The sequence below is a fragment of the Opisthorchis viverrini genome, assembly GCF_000715545.1.
Source record: "Opisthorchis viverrini unplaced genomic scaffold opera_v5_13, whole genome shotgun sequence".
Classification (NCBI taxonomy): domain Eukaryota; kingdom Metazoa; phylum Platyhelminthes; class Trematoda; order Opisthorchiida; family Opisthorchiidae; genus Opisthorchis; species Opisthorchis viverrini.
The window spans coordinates 1,504,483-1,526,927 of record NW_008751669.1 but is presented as its reverse complement, the minus strand read 5'-3'; the positions used below and the strand labels follow the sequence as shown (position 1 = coordinate 1,526,927).

General features: G+C 41.2%; 1 protein-coding gene across 1 annotated transcript in view; it reads left to right on the top strand.

Moving 5' to 3' along the window:
* Positions 1 to 4,633: 4,633 nt before the first annotated feature.
* T265_01232 (hypothetical protein) overlaps positions 4,634 to 22,445 on the top strand; it is a gene marked incomplete at both ends in the record, with an annotated part of 21,591 nt that continues 3,779 nt past the window's right edge. Inside the window, 2 exons of the mRNA XM_009165217.1 lie at positions 4,634 to 4,661; positions 13,283 to 13,436. Of these exons, the coding sequence (XP_009163481.1) occupies positions 4,634 to 4,661; positions 13,283 to 13,436 (182 nt within the window). The remainder of the gene's footprint in view (positions 4,662 to 13,282; positions 13,437 to 22,445) is intronic.

Here is a 22,445-nt window from a genome sequence, read left to right as displayed (position 1 = left end):
ATCAAACAGAGTCTCATCCACTTAAGGACTTGAGAGTTCACACACTGGTGAAGAGTGCGTGACATATCAGGTTGGGAGAGCAACCCAGCATTTCTACAGATGTTTCTCCCTGTCAACACGGTCAACGAGAAATAAGCAACACGATTTACCTAAAAAAATTCAAATACGACACCTAATCATCATGGTGTAGTAAAAAAAGCTAACAGCAGCTTCTACGGAGCCCCGGTTTCTATTTGTCACCGGTAACTGCCTATGGGAATTGAAATAGCCGTCTTGGCTGCTGACCAAACGTTCATGTTCTTCCAGTGCCTAGACTTTAATAGGCATTGGGCAGTGGCTGACGCTGTTTGAGAACGGTCGGATAACCTGTGACCGAATCCAAAAGGAAGCAAATATGGTTGGCCTAAATTCTTCTTCATTCTGGCTGGTATGTGTCCTCACCCTTACTCGAAGTTCTCTTTTTGTGGGTGTTCAAGTACTTACGTGTAAAATGATAGATCACATGTGATTTAGCGGACCGATGTGGAGGCGGTTGAAGTGGAAGAACCTGATCACGCTAGAAATGAAAGAAAGGAACATAACACATGCGCTTTACTACAGTGTAAAGCTTACATTATTTCCTCTGCAACATTGTGACATTTTAACCACAAACGAAAGAGATACTTGGAATATTTCTTCATTAATGGGTATAATGTTCGACAACTAAACTTCAGTTTCCAATTTCGGCTGGCCCTCTTCAGCGTATGAATAGGTTTCATAATAAGCTTACAACCTGTACGTAATGGAAGGCAAGTAAATAGAAATGCTACATTCCCTGACATGTGATCAAATATTCGGCACTTTCGCTTTCAAGCATTCGCTGTGATGCACAGGTATCCACAATGTTTAAGATTTCAAGCCACCATTGCTTGGGAGTTGAATTGTCACCCTAACGAAGAATCCTGCCTTTAAGCAAATTTCAGCAAGAAGCGCACGTTTGTTTTGAGCGGCTTGCGCCGGACGGACACATCAGAAAATAAATCTTTGGCCAAACTTGAAGGGACCTAGGATAATATCTTTTACAGGGGGGTTATTATCACTGCTTCATGAGTGTGGACGAAAAATTGGTCTAGATTTTACACTTCTCTGAGCTCTTATATATTTTCCAGTGGAATGTACATCCTCAAATTTACTATATCCTAATATTTGCTAGCTTTTGAGGGATCGTAAATGAGTCTTTTGGCTTAAGCTTCATTGTTTTGATCCTAAATTATCCCTGTATGTCCTGTAGTTCCTTAAGTGTTTCTTTCTTTCTAACAGGGAAAAATTAAATCTTGTTTTATCGATTTAAGTTTCATCAATCTGGGTCATTTTTATAACAGTGGAGGAGATGGGCCGCCCTCAAACACAAGTTCTAGTTGCACCAGCTAAACGTACTGGTGTGGGGGTGTCCTGGCTCTTCAGTTTTGGAAAGCCAGATGATGCAAGACGATCGCTATCATAGGATTCGTAATAATGTTGTATGTTTGCGAATGCAAGCACTTAGGGAATACCTGTGGCAGATGAATTAATGATTCCAGCATGGCACTAGTTTACTCGAAGTGTACTGCTGTCAGCTGTCCTGTCTAGAAAAGTTACGATTATTAATGCGTACCGAATGAAACTCAGATTGCAGTCAGGAAGTAAGCTCATCGAGATTTCTCAGTGAATCTATCACACGTTTGTCAATCTCTGTTTCGCTTTGACACTTCAGGGGTTATATAGGTGGGTCCCTTGCATTATTTACCGTCTATTTATAACCGTTGTGTGGTGCTGGTGGAATAATGTAAATTACAGTTCCGTTCAATAACGAAAGAAGAACTTCCATTTACAAACATGAAAGTCAAGTTAGTTGCTGAAAACTTCTTGAAATCTATTGGTGTCTCCGTAATGACAGATTTCAATAGACTATTTCAGTTCTATTTTTCGTCCGCCTTCTATTTTTTGACAAACCATTGCAGCCAGATATTGTGGCTATTATTATATAGATCTGCCAGCAAGTAGGTACATGTGCACGTCAAACACCGTATAACACCGTATGTCTAGGACTGGTGAAGCAGACCGCTTGCGTTCAACATGATGCCCGCTGCTACCAAATGACAAAACCCCAGTCTCAACAAACTAGGATGTCAAGTCAATATGTTCAAATATGCGACGGGTCTTTGACTATTGTGTTCACCTATTCGTCTAAGAAGTACAATGACGGTGGTCAGTGTTCCGTACCGGAGCTTCCCCGCTTGATGTCTTGATGAGATCAAAATCACTGACCTGTGGCTAAAACTGCGGTGTAAAAAGAAATACAAAGTGGGTTGACAGAAACGTCGTCCAGTGATAGAGCGACGACGCATCTGTAGGGAAGTATTCTTGTTGGTTGGAAAATCACGGGTTATCATGTTTATCCATATCAACTCTAAGATTAAACATTACGTCATCACTTGCTATCAAATGACGCTAACTTGCGCAGGATTATCTTGATTTCGTCCAAAAGTCCTTTTTTTCTATTTCAGTGTTTCTTGTTGTAGCAAAACTTGCTTTACTAACACAAACAAATAGACTCTCCAAGTGTAATTGGTAACAGAAATGAATGCGTTTCTTTTGACTAGTGATTCTGCCTGCCGTTTCATGGCTAAGGTCGTTACTTTCTTCGTTCCATCTGACGTCATCAGAATTTGACGGTGATACAGAATGCACACTGATTCTGCGCCATATATTTCCCAAATCCTTACAAATGTGATGTGGTTTGTCATCTTCACTGAAACCGATCTGGCCATTGCCGATTTCCGTGCGCCCCACTGCCCCTTGACCTAAACATTTATCACAAAGGGCGGGTTTGTCAAAATATTTTAATAGCTTGAAGTCATAAGGCTCAGAGAACTGCCCTGTAGCATCTAACTTCAGCCTAGCATCTCGCAAGGCAACATATCCCGAGGAATCCTTATAAATAGCCCAACCTGGGAACATAAATATGCGAGCGAAAAAGCCAACATTCAATGATTCCTCATGCGGCATCAGAACTCACCGGAGGCTTCCGAATATAACTTTTAGACCAAATCGCCCCTTTAGTCTACGGGCTGCGTTCACGCAGTACGGTTTTACGAATGGTAAACGTTGCAGTACTTTGCGGAAACTCGATCAGAATGGGTTTTGTCCACTAAGGGGATGCTGTTACCACAATGAGCCGCCATTTTCCAGACAACCAATTTCCAAAATCTACAGATGACATCCAACAGTATTTTGACTGGTCGTCTTAGTTGAAGGGTTCGGGAGATGATGGAATCTGAAATATTCCGGCCACCGATGCTAAAATGTTAAAAGTTGTTGCTACCAATCCCCCACTCAGAAGTTGGATAATGCAGTTCCTCGGTTTTCTGTATTAACTGGCGATAGATCTTTGAACTTCAAAGTCCTCCTCAAGAAGAATTCACACTACATCGCAGTTCAACCTGCGTTATTCTTTATGCCCGGCTATGGAGCAAGGAAACCCTTCGATAAATTTGTCAGTTTTTGCAGTGCGTTGTGCGCATTATCGCAAATGTAGGAAAATAAGAGGAATAAAACAGCGCGAACTCGGACTCACTTTGCACCCACTTAATTGAGTGAATAAGCCCCCAAAACAAACTCCCGAAGCATTAAAAGACGGTTGATTAGGCTCAGAATCGAAAATCAGCGATCTTGTACAGATCATCGGTCCGTAGTGATGTCCCCATTTCCGGATCATCTGGTTGAAATCTGCTCGGTTGTGGTCAATACGGAGATGACACTTGTAGCTTACAGCACGCTGAACAAAACTCATCAGTACTCGTTTGTCAATCATTACGCTCTAAATAGCTCTACATGAATAGTCCATCTATCGAACAAAAGAAATATACGCGGCCCCGAATTATGAACAGTCGTCGCTTTATCTTCTCCTGGAAGCGACTGGAAAACGAAGAGAATGTCTGTACTGCATACGGCTCCATACTCCATACTGCAAGGCGACAGAGAATATATCCTGAAGCCATTGTTTCCAGCCATCGTAGAGCACCTTCGGGAGCTATTCCCTTTGAATGAACACGTGGTGGTGTGTTGAGGCGACCCACCACAAAGCGTAACACGAATGAAACCTGTTATTGATGCCCATATGTGCACAAACATGTAAGCACACCGCGATAGGGTTATTCATATGTTAACCCCAGTACTATAAACATGTACACCGCCTGCAACTTGGAGGGACCTAAGTCACAAAACAACTCACTAAGAAGCTGGCTGGATGATTAAAAAGCGTGGAATTCACAATATCCAATGCATTACTCCAAATTACCAAACTCAGGAAAGAAAATAAAAGATATACCCAAGGATATAGCACTAATAAGTGAAGTCCTGGCAAGGTAAGTGTACCCAACTTGAGTTAGTGAACTATAATAAGAGTTGAGTCAAGTAATGGGTCTGAGATACTCTCAAAAATACTCATCAATATCTTCTTTAGCTACCCAAGAGTTACAAGTAAGAAAAGTTGAGCGATTTTCTACATCAGACCAATTCTCCGACATCACGTGCAGGAGGTGGCTCGCGTCACAGATATCTTGCTAATAAAATGAACCCATAATTGGTCATGCTGAAGTTTTCTCGATGAAACATGGATAGGGGTTGCATACGCACCACAAGTAAGTAGTTCTTCAATTTTGAAATCAGTATGGCATCACAACTGAGCTTTTATTGGTAACACTATAAGGCTCATCAGAATGGTGCTCATCTATTCTGCTACTCATCCAATATACGATATAAAGCTCTCCGCCCATATGGAAATATATCAAAAAAGAAACAGCACACCGGAATTCGCAACAACGGGCGGTTTTTGAGCGAAAAATTGCACACCCATCTTCAAATGGGGACATAAAATCCTCATGTCTGTACAAATTCGGCAGTTTTGAAATAGACTTTTAATTCCAGAACTGCCGAATTTATCCCAAGAAGAAAATTAAAATAGCAATGCCTTTCGCCCATCGCCCAGATCAGCAAGCCAATTGCTAGAAACACAGTAGTTGTTTCTAATAGAATCAAATTTCTTCCATACTTCGGATCTTATGCACATATCCGATTTAGCTTAACTAGTTGTTCAAAATGTAGAACCTTAGGTACAGTTGGAATATGTAGCAATGCACAAAAAACCGTTATTTGGTGAGTTGTGAATTGGTACCAACCTGTTGAAATTCTGGGATTACAACATAGATATCTTTGGTTCATTTTTTCGAGTCCAGCTAGCACGTCAGTAAATTGATAACGGGTATACTCTACCGACAAGCACGCAGAGGATTTTTTACGTGTATTAAAGGAGATTTCGTCCTGTAAACGAAGCCATTCTATGCTGAAAAGTCAGAGAACATTGTATAGATGTTGTTATGACTCATCAGCAGCGAACGTTTCACGGAACTCCAGGGAGTCTCGTTTCCGCGATCTCCCTGCTAGCGGATTGAACACTCAACTATTCGACCTCTAGCCGCTCCAAACATTAGTTTACTGAGCCACCGCTCCCCAAAATCAAATCACGTTGTGCTCCAGCCCACTATTTCGGTCGAAATAATTCCGGTGGTTTGCCGGGTGGTGTGACAGCAATGATCTGTCGTGCATTAAGACAGTAAGGAGTATACTTTCACCGCTTAATTAATCTTAATTGACATTGTCTTATATACCCGCCATTTTTAATGTATTGTGAATGTACCAATGATATGGTGCTGGGCTAAACGGCCCGGAAGATCACATGAATCTGGAGAACAGATGTACTACTCTACTATAGTAGTTTCAAGATGGTTGCCAGACGAAAGAACTCACCTCCAATCATGGGAATTAGCTCTATGACTGTCCCATTTCTCTCAAAGAACACAATTGGCACTTCAAGGGATTCCGTCTAAGGTTATCCAGGGTATCTATTGCAGACAACCCTGAATGCCTTCGTTATGTTTAACTTAATCTCATGAGAGTATCACAAATCACATCCTGCGCCCTAAGGCTTCGTATGCTACCTGCACCTCGTGCCACCGTCCAAAGGTATGATTACGCCTCCAACTTCGCAGCTAAATTGTTGTTCCTAGATCTTGTACCCCTTACCGCTCGAAAATGACTACTCTCAGTTTTTTGGGGCCACTGAAGTACACTTAAAATGCATTAAAATTATTATGGGTATCCTGGACAAATTTGTGTGCAAATTCGACGGTAAACCATCCCCCTGATGTTTGAATACATCGTCTTTACCTGCATAGAGGGATACCTCGGTAGCTATACGTTTTTACTGAATCTACAACCTCTGGCTAGATGAACTGTAGCTGTTAAATTGCGTTTTGCACACTCTCTTCTTGTTTTAATTCTGTCAGCATGCTATTAAATCCGAACAGCAACACTGAACTGATATACTGGAAATCAACGTCTTGGCACTTAATGTTATTGCACCTGACTTGAAGTATTCTCATAAAGCTTCATTCAAAATATTCTGTCTACTGACTCCAAAATATTTAGAAAAATAAGTCATAAGAATCTGGTCCACCCAAAAAGTCCCAATAAAACCACGTAGAATAATAACCTAGTTTTTAGTCAAATGCAGGAGCAAATCCTCAAGTGAACAATTCCTCAGATACACCGACATTTCCGTTGCCCAAAGGGTCGTATTTTTGACAGATTTGTGTGAGAATAGTTATATGCTACGTCAGCTGCTCTACCGTGTCAGTAATAAGTTGTCATCATGTAACCAAAATTGGAACTTGCGCGCATACCTACTTTAGTGCACATTAATCACAATCACGAGACATTTGTCCGACAAAGTACTCGCAGTTGTCGCCTCAAGATTCCTCACCATGGTGGCAAAGGAATAACTATGGAAGAGGTGTTCATTGATAGTGCTCCATCCTCTGTTTTAAAGACCATTCACTAAACTACTCACAACATCAAAATTAACCAGACTACAGTTTCTTCAGTTTGGTTCAATAATTGCTAGCTAAGTGAGGATGCAAAATTATTTTTTCGTTTTATTTCAGTATCCAGATTTGTACTCCGTGTTTACCAGACAATGACAACTTGAATATAGTGAACCTGTAACAGAATCTTGAGACGATCACCATCCGTGAACGCTAAGCAAAACTCCTGATTATGAATCTTTGGTTAACTCTCCGCAGATTAATTTTAAAAAGTCATGAGGACAAGATAAGCCTACCCTGCATGTGCTATCTGGCTGGTCAGTTTCCCTATCAAATCTGAGTTGAACTAACATACGAAAAGGGCCCCAATTAGAAAATTCCATGCATCTAGCCATGAGGAAATATTATCACATGACCTATCTCTCGAAATTTTGAAACAGTGAGTTCCTAATCCCTAGCAGTTTTTAACAAACGTCCGTCGTTCTGTAAGTCTTGCTTGCTTACTTGAAGCGGGCATGAAGTGCGTGTTAAATCCTGGTGGATTTGTTCTGTTAATTGGACCTCATCGGTCGAACCAAACACATTCTTTAAACGATAGAGCAAAATGACAAGACAACCTCTGGCCACTGCTTTCTGACTAGATCTCATGGGATGACATCACAAATGCTATTCACGTCCCCATGTATGCCTGGTTCACCACGTGCATGCAGATAAAATTAAGCCACAGAGAGGTTGGTCGTGAAACAAGTAACCACAAGTTCTATTTTCGCCCAGGGTATGACAAGAAACACTCTGGAATCAGCATCTAGTAACACCAGAACTTCCGATGTAGTCTGCTCCAGTAGGTTTTGGGTGGTGCAAAAATGTGTTACAGAATGTCCACTGTGGATATGAAAATATCATCGTTGTAGTTTTTACTGTGTATGCCTTGACTTACAGGATGACTAATTCTGTTCCGTTTCGTATTTTATGTAGACCGTACACTGTGCCGAAATTGTTAACTATGGACTTCCACGTTCGTCCATAACCGTGAAAATTGAGTTTTTGGAAGAATAGCTTAGAATAACGGAGACGATTTTCATGTGTTTCTTATAAATGGGACTCCCCCTCACGACCAGAAATTCATTCCATAAGGATACTTCCTAGGTCTGTCGAACCATTGTTTTTTTCGTTCAAAGCAATTGATGAAAACCTAATCGCATTTCTACTGGGAGTTTACTGCAGCATTTTCCATGCTCCACTGGATGTGTAAATCTGTTCGTTCTCGATTCTCCGTCATCTAATTAGCTATGCGACTTTGAGGTCGCCCAGTTTCTGTTTGTTCTAAGTTACTGATCACTTTAAACTGCCTTAGTGACTGAAACAAGTGAACATTGCTAAATGGATAATCAAAGTCTGAATTCGCGTTCAGTGAAGAACATTTTTGATTGGTTACAGAACTGTGTCACGAACCCGCATCACTATCGGCCAACAGTATGACCAGGTTACAGAGCTTTCCATACTGTCGGTCAGATAACTTAGCAGTTTTCACAATATTTAGTTTCCTTTTTCTGTTACCAACTGTCATCATTTCTAACCGTTTTTTCATGTATTTTCCGTATTTCAGTGGTTGTGCACAGTGGATCAATTACCGGTTTGCATCGTCCACGCATAGCTACATTTGAGGACCACATATTAACCTTTTAGATGGGGTTTATTTCGCACAACTTTCGGAACAATAAAAGGATTCTCTTATAAATGCTAAGTGAATCCAGTAGTAGTTGTAGAAGTTTTCCTGGTAGAAAGAAATCTATTTTCATGAAGCTGAGGGTGGGAGAATAGTAAATGGTTTTCTAAAAGGAGTAAAAGGAGTTACATTTTTAATCTTGCCTATAGTTTTTCTTATTCACCTTGCTATCCAATCAAAGGTTTTTTTGTTAGAGCTGTCCCGAATGAATTCACTGCACTAAACGCTGTCACATACACTTCGAACAGCCCATGGCGCAAAAGGGGTGTGTTGAACCACAACCGAAATCGGCACTCCCCTTAAGCATCTTAAAGAAGGCAGTGTGGAGAACATCAAACCGTTTGGACGAAACCATGTTTTCAGTGTTTATGAAAACTCACTTGGCTCACTAAAGTTACCGCCCAGCGAATGGGCCTCCCGTCAAGCTGAAGTTATTGGTGCAGGTATTGGAAGTAAATTTCGGAAGAAGCATATTTAATTTTATGTTTACCAGGACTCAGTGTCTGTGGTGTATGTTCTCCAAATCTGGGTCCAACATGTGGCCCGATGAGGCAGCAGGCAGTTTATGGCAATGGGTCTGTGGTTCGGGTGGTAATGAAAAACTCTACCGTCAACACACGAGAAGCAGAAGTATGTCGACGACAACTAAGATTTTGGTAAACCAGAGGGTGGGAAAGACTAGCTGATTTGTGACTGTAGCGGTTGAGGGTCATGGATATGTTCGTATCACAGGTTAGGGAGTCTATCAGCACGTGTTATGAAAGCCAACGGCTACTGATAAAAACCGTCGTTTGGGTATTTTAGGTTTAAGGGAAAATAACGCGCAGCACAAAGTTACCAGTAAGTGACATGTCCATTATTTTTGTCGATTCACTGAGGATGCTATTCACTCAATCCTGAATCATTATTTGAAATCATGTTAGTGCAGTCGGTGACCACTTTCAATTAGCACCTTCGGTTACTTGGTGTCACATTCGAATTCGATGTGACGTCTTCTGACCACCAGTCAAGCGTTCATGACAGCTTCTCTAAACACCGACATTGAAATTAGTAAGTTGATATCTTAGGATATCTCTACTTTTTGGAAAGTGAACGGTTTTAGTGGCTGAATTGTGCTGCAATAACAACGTTCATTAGGGGTCTACTCGCGATGACACCCCATTCGTCAACCAGCTAATGTATAACTTCTTGTGTGACAACTTTATCCACTGAAATTGCCAACAAGCTAGAAGCAAAAACTTGAGTATACTGACCGATTAGTATTCACTATTCTTGCAACCCAAACGCTAACGCAGCATGCTACGTCATATCATTAGCTTGCCACTATGATGTTAACCTAAGAACGAATTCGTTAATGTACATGTACACAAAGGGAATGTTCCTGCACTCAGTGGTTCCATGCAAATTGTGGGTAAAGTCCAGTTCTCATATATTTTTCTTACTATTGACGTGCTACACACGATTGCCGCAAATGCACACGGAGGTTGTAGCGATCAAGCTCCTCAGTTGTGCGCACATCTCCGGAGAGTTTGAGAGTACAGCATCATTCCAGTCCCAAATATTCACCAGGCTAATATCCAGAATAATACATCAGTCGATTAGTCACACTGGTTGCTCCTGCTCAAACCAGATTAGGACCCGAATAACTCGTGACATGGTCACACGAGCCCTCGAGCTGGATTGGAGAGCGAACACACATCGCATGGCCCAAAGTGTGCCAGATGCTTCTAAAAGAATCCGTCACTGCGTGACAAACCTAAATGACCATCTGATGTTGGTTTAAAACGAGAGGAAATCTCTACGTGTCACTACTACTAAGCTCGATATAAATGCTAGACAGCCCACTACCAGTTTTTCCTTAGTTCTGATCATCAGGCCTATTTTAGAACTTTCATCAATCTTACATTGTACTTGAGGATTACCAAAAATGACAGTTTCGACTAAATTTCATTTCCACCTAACTGTTCGTTTGTAACAGGTAAAATCCTCGATGAATGCTGTGCGTGTTAACTGTACTTTTCTGTGATCATTGTGTCTCCAGTGAAATGATAAATTTGATGAAGTTCTGTTGAACGGAAAACAAATGCTTCTGCTGCACACCATCCCCACATCAACCATCCATTATCGTATGCTGAAGAACGTACTTCAGTAACAACCTGAGTTAATAGTGACCCCTCTTACCTTGTAGGCTAAAATAGTGAGACAAATCAGTCAGCAGATCACTTTAAAAAAGTGAATAGTTAAACTGTGGACCAGAACAACAGCTCCAGCACCTGATTGGTAGTTTGGTAACAGTCCAGACCGATGCTAATAATCCTTGTTTTATAGTATTCAATGTCCGCGTAGGCTTTTTCCACTAATAAAGGTGTATTGAATGTTGGAACAACGTCTCCGCTAATATCCTGAGTGGCTGAATATTCTCTACATCTTGTTCCAGACACTCCATCCCAGGATAACTATCTAACTTGTGTTTTCGAACACTTATTCTGTTCATGCAGACAAGATAACATCTACTTGAAAAACGCTGTGAAACCATACCGAACCCCGAAAATCTTCCACAGTGACATGAATATAACAACTTATACAACTCTGATACCCTCAGTTCGCCAGTTTTTTATTATACAATGGACTTGCGAAAATTAGATGCGATTTCCTGGGATCCTTTTTTATGTTTATTTATAGCCTTATTTTTCTGCTTTACCAGGCCTTACTAAATCTGCCTGATCAGCAAACCGGGATCTCCAAAAGTGACCTGTAACGGGAGTTCATATTTATCGTCCACATCCATGTCGATTTTATGTCCATGCGGCTTTTAGGGATGATTAGGAAAGGATAGATTGCTGAATGCGGTGGTCCCCTCAACCCAGAGAGTAAAATGCTGAGTACGTGACTCAAGAGCAATACCAAGCTTGATATGTTCGAGAGTTAGGCGTATGTCATTCATACCTACAAACATCAACATTATTCGAATATTCATCAGAAGGAAGGACCGTCGCGGGTAGGTACATGGCTGAAGAGTTATGCATATGTCATCCCATTAAAAGGCCACTAAACAGCGTGGTTTCATGCTGCGAATGCGCAACTTAATCTCGGGTAGCTGCACTAACCTGTACAACTGACTCCCACATAGAGACCTAATGTGATTGCGAATTTGACGGATATGCTCACTAGCAAATCAATTTGGTTTTCACGGGGGGCTCAAGTGAATCTCTTGTTTATGATGTTCTTCAACTGAATGTGCCGCGTACAGGTCGCCTCATGTTTCAGTTAATACAATATTCGAGATATCGCAGTGGCTGCACTGACATGTACAAATGAACCCCAAGTAGAAACCAAATGTGATTAAGGTTGCACACAGTCCCCAGTGCTGGATCTGAATGGCTTGAAAGTACGGTTTAAGGAATGTGTGAAGAATCGTCCTGTATAATGGTTACAGAGGTGATATTTTCAAACTAAGCGCTTTCCACTGTAATTTAAAAATATGTTTGCGTGTCATTTACTAGAGACGTAGCCACCGCATTTTTCCAGACCAGGACCACCAAAGTAATAAATGCCAAAGCAATTTCTGGTTCACTATACTGGCCCAAGAGACAATGAACTAGTGTATCCGTGGGATTTCCGCAAGAAAGTGTACTTAATGGTTTTCATCCCAAAAGTTAAGCCCCAGGAATAACGCATGTGTGGTTTCGAAGCCTATTTAATATGCGACATGTTAGACATGTTAAGGTATGTTAAACAACGGGATAACACATGGCTTATTCTGAAATAAAATCCGTACAGTTCGAAAGCTATCTGGTAATTCTAATAATCAAGCCCACGAAGGTGTTAGAATAGACTTTAAGTACCCATTATCATGTGGACCTAATCAAGACAAAGCACGGCTGGCTACCATGGGGATGCACTCGGAGTTTGACCTGATAATGTGGTCCTCAGTTTATCAGCCGTGGATACCATTGAGTTCAACTGCCAGGCTGTTCCAATCTTTGCTTAGGATGTCTCATTTGTGGTGTGGGTCAACTGACGACGTGGTGCAAGGGCTGCGAGCACCAAGTGTTCACCTGTTTCCACCGCTCTAACCCTGAGGGTTAGAGTCAGACTCTGGTTCGGTTGCCAGCCTCTCCAATGTTTCCACTGTGACCTCAATGCCATGTATTGTATTTTAATATATCGTTGTGATATGAGGCTTCTGGATCTTTTCCATTTACGTGTATTTCGCGTACTCACCTGCATAAGACCCAAACTAGCTTTCGTACAATGGTGCTGGAGGCAGCCGTCTGTGACTATCGTTGTACAGACCTAGCTAGCTATATGTGTATAGCCGAGGTACCTCTTCTGAGTGGTGCAGCCAAACGGGAGAGCCTTAGAATGCACCGTGGGGTTTAACTGTTATGTTGTACCTATCTCAATTGACTTTTGTGGGCCACTAGTTAAAAATAACTATGACTTTAGAGTTATCTCCTCTCATTCATAAGCCGGAATGTTTTCCCCATTTACTCTTGATGAAGTTGAATGCAGATGTAGCTCAGCGAAAACCGTATTTGGTACAACCCATCGTCCAGCAGGTTTTAAGTCTTCGTACTATCTGACAAGAAAGTTTTAACATGTGGGTCGGTCGATCGACACAACAAGGGTAGATATTGGGTAGTCTTTCTAGACGTCGGACTCAAGTGTGAGCACTTTCTTCTGTTCAGACGTGGGAATTTAAATGTATTCTGTGTTCGTCGTTGGAGCGGTCGTAAGACGATCGCCTCACGTGTGAGATATTCGGAGTTCAAGCCTCCTGCACGACAACGGATATGCACTGCTGAGTAAGTATGATAAGGGTGAAACTCAAGTTCATTACTGCCACTTTTTATGCAAACTCATAGGAGGAAAACTGTTCAACGTAGCCCGATGTGAATGTACATTCTACGAATCACGCAACTAACAACAACGATCCATTGTTCCCCGGTGTCCATCGCTTGTTCCCAAATCCAGTGCCTCCACTGTAACATGTTTGGTAGGCCTAACTAGTCTAATGTAGTTGTTGCACATTTTCTCATTTGACACTCTCAAGTAACGAATATATAAAACAAGCTCGACTGTCAGTGTGACGTGAATAAAAAGCACTTTAACGACGGGGTGTCTTATCGCCACCAAGCTAACTTACAAATGAATGTATTTTGTCATTAAATCAACACACTTGAGGCAATGGACCAAAAAATATGACCTGACGTAGCACAAAAAACATGTCACGAGAAAATTATATTCGTCCTTAACTAATAATTCTCCCTGAATCCTTTGCTTCACAGTTAGTTTTTTATTCGTCGTCCCTGCTGGATTCTATGCGTTTGCGTCCACAATAAAGGAACATTATCCGGTAGGAACGCGTGGAACCGTTCAGAACCTATTCAGCCACCAATAGGCGCCACCAATTTTCAGCGAATTCGGGGTCGCGCATAATAAAATCTCAGACAAACGTGCACCTCAGTGGCCGATCCACCTAAACTTCTCTTAGATTTTCAAAACCTCAACTGCTAAAAACAAGTGAATGGACTAAACATCACACAATTCTCTGAATGCACCATCAAAATATGCATAGGTTACGCATACAGTAGAAGCTCTCAAGTACGTATTCTGGACGTTCAGCTGTTAATTCCATTAACGCTTGCCTCAGAACTGACGAGTAACAAAGAGATTTTCAAAATACACTACTTATCACATGTTTGTTTGTTCTATTCAGCTGCTTCCAGTAATTTGATGCATTTCATCTCACCTAAATAAACGAAAGTGTTAACAAAGCCAGAGTATCTTTAGTTCTCGTTATTCCTACAGGTGTTGTCAGTTGATTCCGTCAAACAAACAATCTTACCAATTTATGAGACAGCCGAATGACTACCTTGAATTCAGCCCATGGGTTGAAAAACCGAAAGTTGTTAGCAAGTTTCTCAACGAACGCACATCGAAGTAACTGTTTCTAAAAATATGCTCAAGTGTTATGAGTAGGAGCAGCGAAAGCGCTACACGGTCTACTACGCTGGAGATACTCATGCGGAACAACGTCTGACGTGTCAGTGCGAATGAGGCTTTGTCTGACTTTCAACGGCTCTCCATTTTACGTAAGCGAGATACAATTCCAACGGAAGAGAAAAACGTGGCTTGGAAACTAGCAGTAAAGGGCGGAAGAGAGGATTTCCATCTAGTTATAATCACTCCGTTTTGCTTTGAAACCCTGTTAAGATAGCAGCATTGTATTCAGCTGTCTTTCAGTGTGAATGAACTACAGTTAAATAGCTATCAAAACAAGTTGATGAGCACATCCTACTCTCAGTGTGTAGCTCAGAAAAGTTTGCAACAATAACAGTCAACAAATTTATAAATACTGGAGTGTGAAAATGCAATGACAACGTCCTGAAACATGGAAATTTCTGTGCGTTGATAGATTCGAGAAATAATACCGATGTTTTAGTAACGACATTTGATACAGAGGATTACATTTTAGGGCTGAGCAAGAGGGATTTTTATTCCCAAATCCAAATTTTGTAGACTGGATACTGCGCAAAATGAAACTAGAAACCAGATTAGTCGAAGAGGAAAAGAGTAAGACCTTCTATAATTTGTATGAAAACTTCGAGTTTAGTATAAATTGAACACTCAAACTAAGGAAATAGACAAATGAAATTAGCGGTGATAAACTACTTGAAAGTACCTTCTGTTGGGTATTCTTCAGAATACTTTCAGTGATCTTGAGCATTTTTAACTACTAAATTCAAATCTGTTCCATTAGGACAACAAAGATAACTCACGTGACTATTAGGAGCAACCCAGTCAATTGCCATGTAGATGAATGTACATTAATAAGTCCAAACATTCCGGTATTATTTGGAAAGGATAGTCCTACCCACTGCTATTTAGAAAGTGTTCATGTGTAAGAGATGTGCCAAGGGAGACCTCAACTGATATGATGAAAATGACGATCAAACAAAAATTTAGCCAGAATACATGGACGGATAAAAAACCTCGCTGTATTTGATGAGCTGCTGATAACTATCGAAGCTCTGAATGAGAAGACAAATAAGTCAACAGGTGAACCATTAAATGATGGTGTCCGGTACTTCACGCAGTACCTCTCTGCGAAACTCCTGACGGTTGGGTCAGTGAAACTGTTGAATATATACGTATAGTTATATTAGAAATGAGTTCCTATAGCGATGAAGTCCTTTTAAAAATAACTTGTTGTTACACTAGTAGTAAACTGCCCCAATTAGGTTCAAAGCAGCATTCCTTTTAGCTGAGATCAGTCTCATTTTTTGTTTATATCGCCCTTTAGTAGCATGATTTCCTGGTTTTGTACAGCCTACATGTTCTGTATATTTTAACTTCAGTAGCCGGCAAGCTTCAAGATGCCTGTCATTCATTCAACTCCATATTTGCCTTGACTCAAAAAAACAGATAAACTTCCTACACTGATGTTAAATTTTATCCCGCGAACGGACAACATAAGGATAAGCTGCATTTTCAGCTGATGTTAGTAAGCATAGCTTGGAGTTTTATCTTTTTGGTTGTCTTGGTAATGCGTTTCACACTTCGCAAGTTATTCTCTTATTACTGTAGTGGTTTAGGGTTCAGTGCGAAACTGTCACATTCAGAAAATTATACACTTCCGTTGTCAGTGTTCTTGTGCACGCCTTTAAATGATTTCTCTTAATATCTAAATTTAATGACGAAGTCCTGTTGCAAATGTTTCGTCTATGCAGTTATCAACTGCCAACACAATCCACGCAACAAGGCCCACCTAGGGTAGGAAGGTTTTGTGTGACCAGGTTATGCCACAAATTTCTTCATGATAGCCTTTGAAAATCTAATTCCATGGGCCAGAGTATATCAAGCTCTATAACAGGACCGAATTGTCTTATAGACGGTTTAACTAGCAACCTGTAGTCCAAGCTATTGGGAGCACACTTTACATTCCATTTATTTCCCACCTCTAAAAGTGGGTGCAGTGTGTACCATGCAGCCAGAAGATCGCTTGCCGAATTCCAGTATAAGTACGCGATTTATAGTCTAATGTGCCTGCTACTTGAAAAATATTTTTGGAGTATTGTTCCTTCATTAACAAAACTTGGGAGAGAGAAGCCCCTTTGGAATTCCGAGACTGTACACACCGGAACAAGACATGACGTTTGGCAAGTTCCCTCAGTCCCATTAGTGGCAAACCGAAGGACGAAAACGCTTGTTTCACTTAGGTTAAGTGACTGAGCAAAATAATTTTCAGGTGTCTATTATGTATTTTACCCGCCACAGAAACTGAGTGACAAGCTGGTCCTGCCATCCGGAGCTTTCGTTGACGAACCTGTCTTTCAGATAATCTCACTTGGTGCTAGCTCCGTTGTTCACAGACAACTAGCACTCCACCAAACTTTCATTTAACCGGTTTTTTAATCTTTGTGTAGTCAATAATTTATCGAATAAAATCTCTCCAACAGAACCCTAACGACTAGTGTTTTTCGCTCTGTCGCTTGAAATATAGGGTGAAATAAAAAGCGTATCTCTATTTATCGTTTACCTACGTGTGGTGGGGCACGTGGTAATGAGCGCAAATGGCCAAGCAGTTTATGTGCCAGTTTATATGGTGAAAGTTAAACTAATAATTGCCCAAGAGAGTCCCTTAAGGAACGATAACACTTTTATTCCGTCAGAAAGGATGTGCAAGAAACCCTAATCTTAAGTGTAACCTTAAGGAAAGATTTAAAATTAGCTCCCCAAGGATGTCTACTGAAAGTAACACTATCGTGATGGAATTCTTCCGTACACAAAGGTCAGGAAATCAGGTTCTTAAACCCTATAGATAACATGTTTGACATGCTCTTTGGTTGGTAACTTTGAAGCATATTACAGCAGCAGAATAATACGGTGTCTGAGATTAGGGTGAAATTCGGGAAGACATTCAGTTAACATTCAGTCAACATTTTACTCAACATTCTACTCAATAGTCCACACTAGGGAAAAGCACGAGGATATTTTGAAATCTGCCAGAACGAGCCTTAAAACAGACACTAATCCTCCTCAGTTAGACAAGGCATATCATAAGCAAGTAATACGTTTGGACTCCAGAGCAAAACGATTTTAGTTTCAAAAAGAATGCCAAAGTATGCTGGAAGACAATTTATCTGCCACTCATGAGAACACTTGTTCAGGAGGTTGAGATGTAAGTCACTCACAGTTAATCCCTCAGAATTAGGTGCTGAAAGGGACTACAAATGACACCAGGGTAACGCTCGCATAATAACTCCACCTGAACTGAGTGATTCAGACAGAAAGTTTCGTCACATTTAATGATAATCCACTTGGATTTTTCGTTCTGCATAGAACGAGAAGATTTTTATCCATACCGGAAGCTTAATAAAATGTTTTTCGAAAATTTGCGCAAGGTATCAATCTATAGGCATGCGTCAGTATTCGAATATTTCTGGAAAGCCTATCTTTCACACAGGTATACTTGGGTCACCATTGCATTCCCCTTATTTTTCAAAACAGTTTATTCCAGTTATTCCTCACGGTAAAGTAATTTGAAGCATGATGTATAAATTGAATTAAAATGTACACGTTTTGTAATGTACTCACAGTAAACGATTAATAGATTGATGGTTACTTTGTTCACTAAGTTGAGAATATTCAGTCTTTCTGTGTACTGATTTCAGAAAAGGACGTAATAAGACCCTACGAAGATATCAGCTTGTCCGAATAGCGATGGATGGTTTGCCTTAAATGGTTGTTGTTGAGGTGGCCGGTTGACTATGCGCAAGGTCTGGCGACTGGCTTGCAGATGTTTCGGTAACTTTCCATCATTGCCCCGATGGGGGGGTAGTTCATCCATCCATTCCATTTCTGCCTGCTTTTCTGTGGTTTCCAAAGAGTACCTCATTACTGTGACGCAAATGGTTGTCTGAAAAATATCTTTCTCATTATTCCACTTAGACAATCGTTTTCATACCAGTTTGCTTTTGACGGAAGTTTCACCTGGAACCTAGCTGAATCTCTCGTCTTCAATACTCTCAGTTTCATTGGCTCGTTCATGGTTTATATGACGTTGTGCCTTATCTCTCTTGCTCCCGAATGATTCATCGGACACAACCCTATTCGTTCATCCTTCTTATGTTCCTCTATGTCGGTTTGCTACTTAATTTGCTCTTCTTACCGTTTGGCTGAACTTTTATCGACCCTTCATATCTTGTGACTTCGAAGTTCATCTTATTTCTTTCCACTAATCAGTTCGTTTTCGCGACTTTCCCGTTGATCCTGTCCGGATTTGGACTGCTTGTTTGCTGGTCCTTATTCTAGCCGATTGTTGAAAGTTGTACATTCAGGGTTAATTAATTTATCCTACGAAATTTCCCTGTTGAGTTGGTCCTTATTTCCTCGTACGTCTCAAAGCTTGATGATCCATATCTCTGTTGTATTTAATTCTATTTGAGGGCAATTTTTGTGCTTGCTTCATTGGTGGAGTATGACCCGTTCAAAAGGTCAGATTCCTTCGTCGCTCTTGTTTAGCGCGTTACGCTGACATTGTGGCAGTTGCGTTTGTGTAACGTCTGTTCTTCATGTGTGTTGAGAGTAAGAATTAATCGCCTTAGCAACAAACATGCGTTTGGTTAATCTGGTATCTTCCTGCCCGTTTGTCCCATGGCATGATTGTCACAATTCGTGCCCTGAATGCTGTACATGATATTGTCCTACTCGATTGTATCAATTTTTCCTTTTGGTTTCCATAGTGCACTTTGCAGTGTTTGTAGGCCTGTTGGCTACTCCAGTATTATTTTGTCGTCGTCTACGTCTTAAGATTGTCCTTGATGTATGATTATATAAGCATTTGCCCAACCTCTGGTTTGTCGATTTGGCAGAGTTGCATTTTCTCAAGGCTACACAAGATCGCTTCAGCCGATTCTTTGGAAAAAGCAAAAGTCAAAAACCAGCAGTCGTGTCATTTTGCTACTTCATTCGTTAGACAGGAAAACGGTGGTATGAGTCCCGTGTGATCAGTCCTGTCCACACAGCGTGTACTTGGATTTTCCACTTGGAAATACTATATCCGGTAACTTACTACAATCCCCTTTCTCATAAGTTAATTCCTTCTGCCCTGTCAAACGCCATTAAACATACTACCACAGGCTTTAAAGGTCATTCCAACCCACGTTACCGGACTGTTTCGCATCATACAACTTAACTGCACCTCGACGCGTGAGGTATAAAATGGAACACAGAGATATACGGTTTTGTGCGCAAATCCAGCATTACCTAACCTCTGTTCAAGTGATTGAATATCGCTGAAATGTGCCGAGGGTTATTTGTGCGTATCTACGAATAGGTTTCAGATAGCGAATTAATTACCATGAAAGTTTCACCGAGTGGGTGCACACGACAGAAAACCTGGAAGAATAGCATTTTTGAAAGGCCAAGATAAGACACCGGGTTGCGTCGCGTAAGCTCAGCTGTGGAGCTAGCTCTGATGACTGGATATCCGGGGCTTTTGATTGGGGGTCGTTTGTATGCTCAGTAATGTAGGAGAATCCATTTCGTTTTACATTTCATCAGTGTCATGCTACGATGTGGCACTAGTGACTGTTGGCAACAAGACACCACGACAAGAAGGTGCGCAGCGACCTGCGTTCGAGGGGTCCATTGAAGTGCATGATGAATATACCATGGGAATCTTAAGGGTCAGTTATTTTTTGGCGTGACGCGGTAGAAGAGTACCTTCAGTCAAACGGACCAACCACATAAATGTGATTGTTAATATCTGCAGGAGCGTTTACCGCATTCTTGAGCATATCAATGGCCTGTGTCCACTCTCTAGAGAAAAGTGATGGCTTCTACCTCATCCCCAAATCGAGGATATTGGCCACTCCTAGCGTTGAACTGCACGCACAGCGTGCGCAGTTGTCTTCACCACAGTCTTCTAAGTAATACGTGGTTGGCGTGTAAACGCGAGAGACACCGAAACTATTGATGAATCCAGAAATCATGATCACGGAACCCTGATTACCCCAGCTCATTTCAACCTAGTTACAGAAACCTATAAATAGTATACAACAGTCGACGTTATTAACCTCACTTTGCACTCCCTAATAAATAAGTAATACTACTCACTTACTGCCTTACTACTCTGGCAGTAACCGATAAACCAAAAATAAATTTATTTCTCAAACCATAGTAGCCGACATTATACTCTTAGCCGCCAAATAACCATTTTGCTATGCAGGGATTATTTCGGTCTTGAGAGCTAAAATTGGTGAGAAATTTGGGAGGTGTTTTCGGGTATCTTTCTGATGGTGCAGCATCAACGCTTATCTCAGCTGCCCCAGCAACAGAAATATCTTCGCTCCGTGCAAACATGTCCCCTCGTACGGCGGTGTCCTAGATGGAACTTGATAATGCGTCAACTTCATCAACTAACCCAGTGTCAAGCCCCTCAGACTATGATTTTTCTTGTGTGGATATCCAAGTATTGCTATCAAATGGAACTTGAAAATTCCCCACTAATAATCTGGGTTGATATATCCCAAAGGGTACACTAGCCTAGAAGCATTACACACTCGTAAGGGAACTTCATTTTGGGACACGTATAGGTGTGCACATAGATTTGAAGGCACTAGTAAAAAGTAAAAGGCACTAGAAGAAGAGAAATATTACTAACCGTAGGACGACTATCAGCACATTTTTTAAGTAATATACTGTAAATTACCACGAACTGTATGTCACTCAAAAGAGACTAACAATTTACTACTAAGTTTGTCGAGGTAAGCCTACTGGCACTGCAGTATTTGTGTAAGCCTCGATCAAAGGTGGCCCATATTCAAAATTCATGGCACAGTTCCAAGGGCCTCTGGTTTAGTTTTACGAAGTTGTCAGAAAGCCGTTGAAACTATATAAGTTAGCTGGGAGAAACCGATTTGGGGCTCTGTGTGTCCCGACGTTAGTGATCCCGTGTCTCTAAATATAAGCCACTCTGTGAAACCAAGGAAATCCACACTGGTGAGGCGGGAGACCTTTATGTATCTTCTCCTGTCTCGTGCAGACTCTTTATCGGGAGAAACTACATTTAAGATAGCAAAATTCCGAGCCCACAATGTGCAAGCTACTTGTTCACTATTTGTTCACGCACCGGTTTTCCGTTTACAGTCCCGCTACGAGAAGGCTTGCAGGAAGTATGTGTAAGCGTGCATGACATCACAGGTCGCACAAAACTCCATTATTACATTTAACTCGGGAAGTTTGGATGAAGAGGAACTCAGGAAAAAAAATGCAGGAAGTATGTGTAAACGTGTATGAAATCACAGGTCGCACAAAACTCCTTTATTACATTTAACTCGGGACGTTTGGATGAAGAGGAACTCAGGAAAAAAACACCGAACGCTGTGTGAAACCACAATAAGGAGAAGATCAATCTTATATGCAAAAAGTCACAAATGAGCTGTTCATCTGTTGTAAGAAACCCGCGAAATCTTCGTTCCCTACTAATTACGGTATTGGTGCGTCTTGGTCTGTTAAAATAGGTCTTTTGCGACCCTGTGCGTCTGTGTGCAAGACAGTAGCGATATCAACTGATAAACAGGACTTCCGTTATTTTCGGGATAAGCATTAGTTATCCGCGTATTAGTGTTCATAGGGCACAATGTGGAAATGTGTTTACAGTTTATTGTCTCTCTAGAAAGGCTGGGGCAAACCGTTTTGAACAAAGTGGTCACTGATTAACGACTGCACGACTGAAGGGCCTGTTTAGAAGATCGGCTAGTTGTTCTTCCTCCACACTTTGAGTAACTCAATGGCTCGTTTTCAGC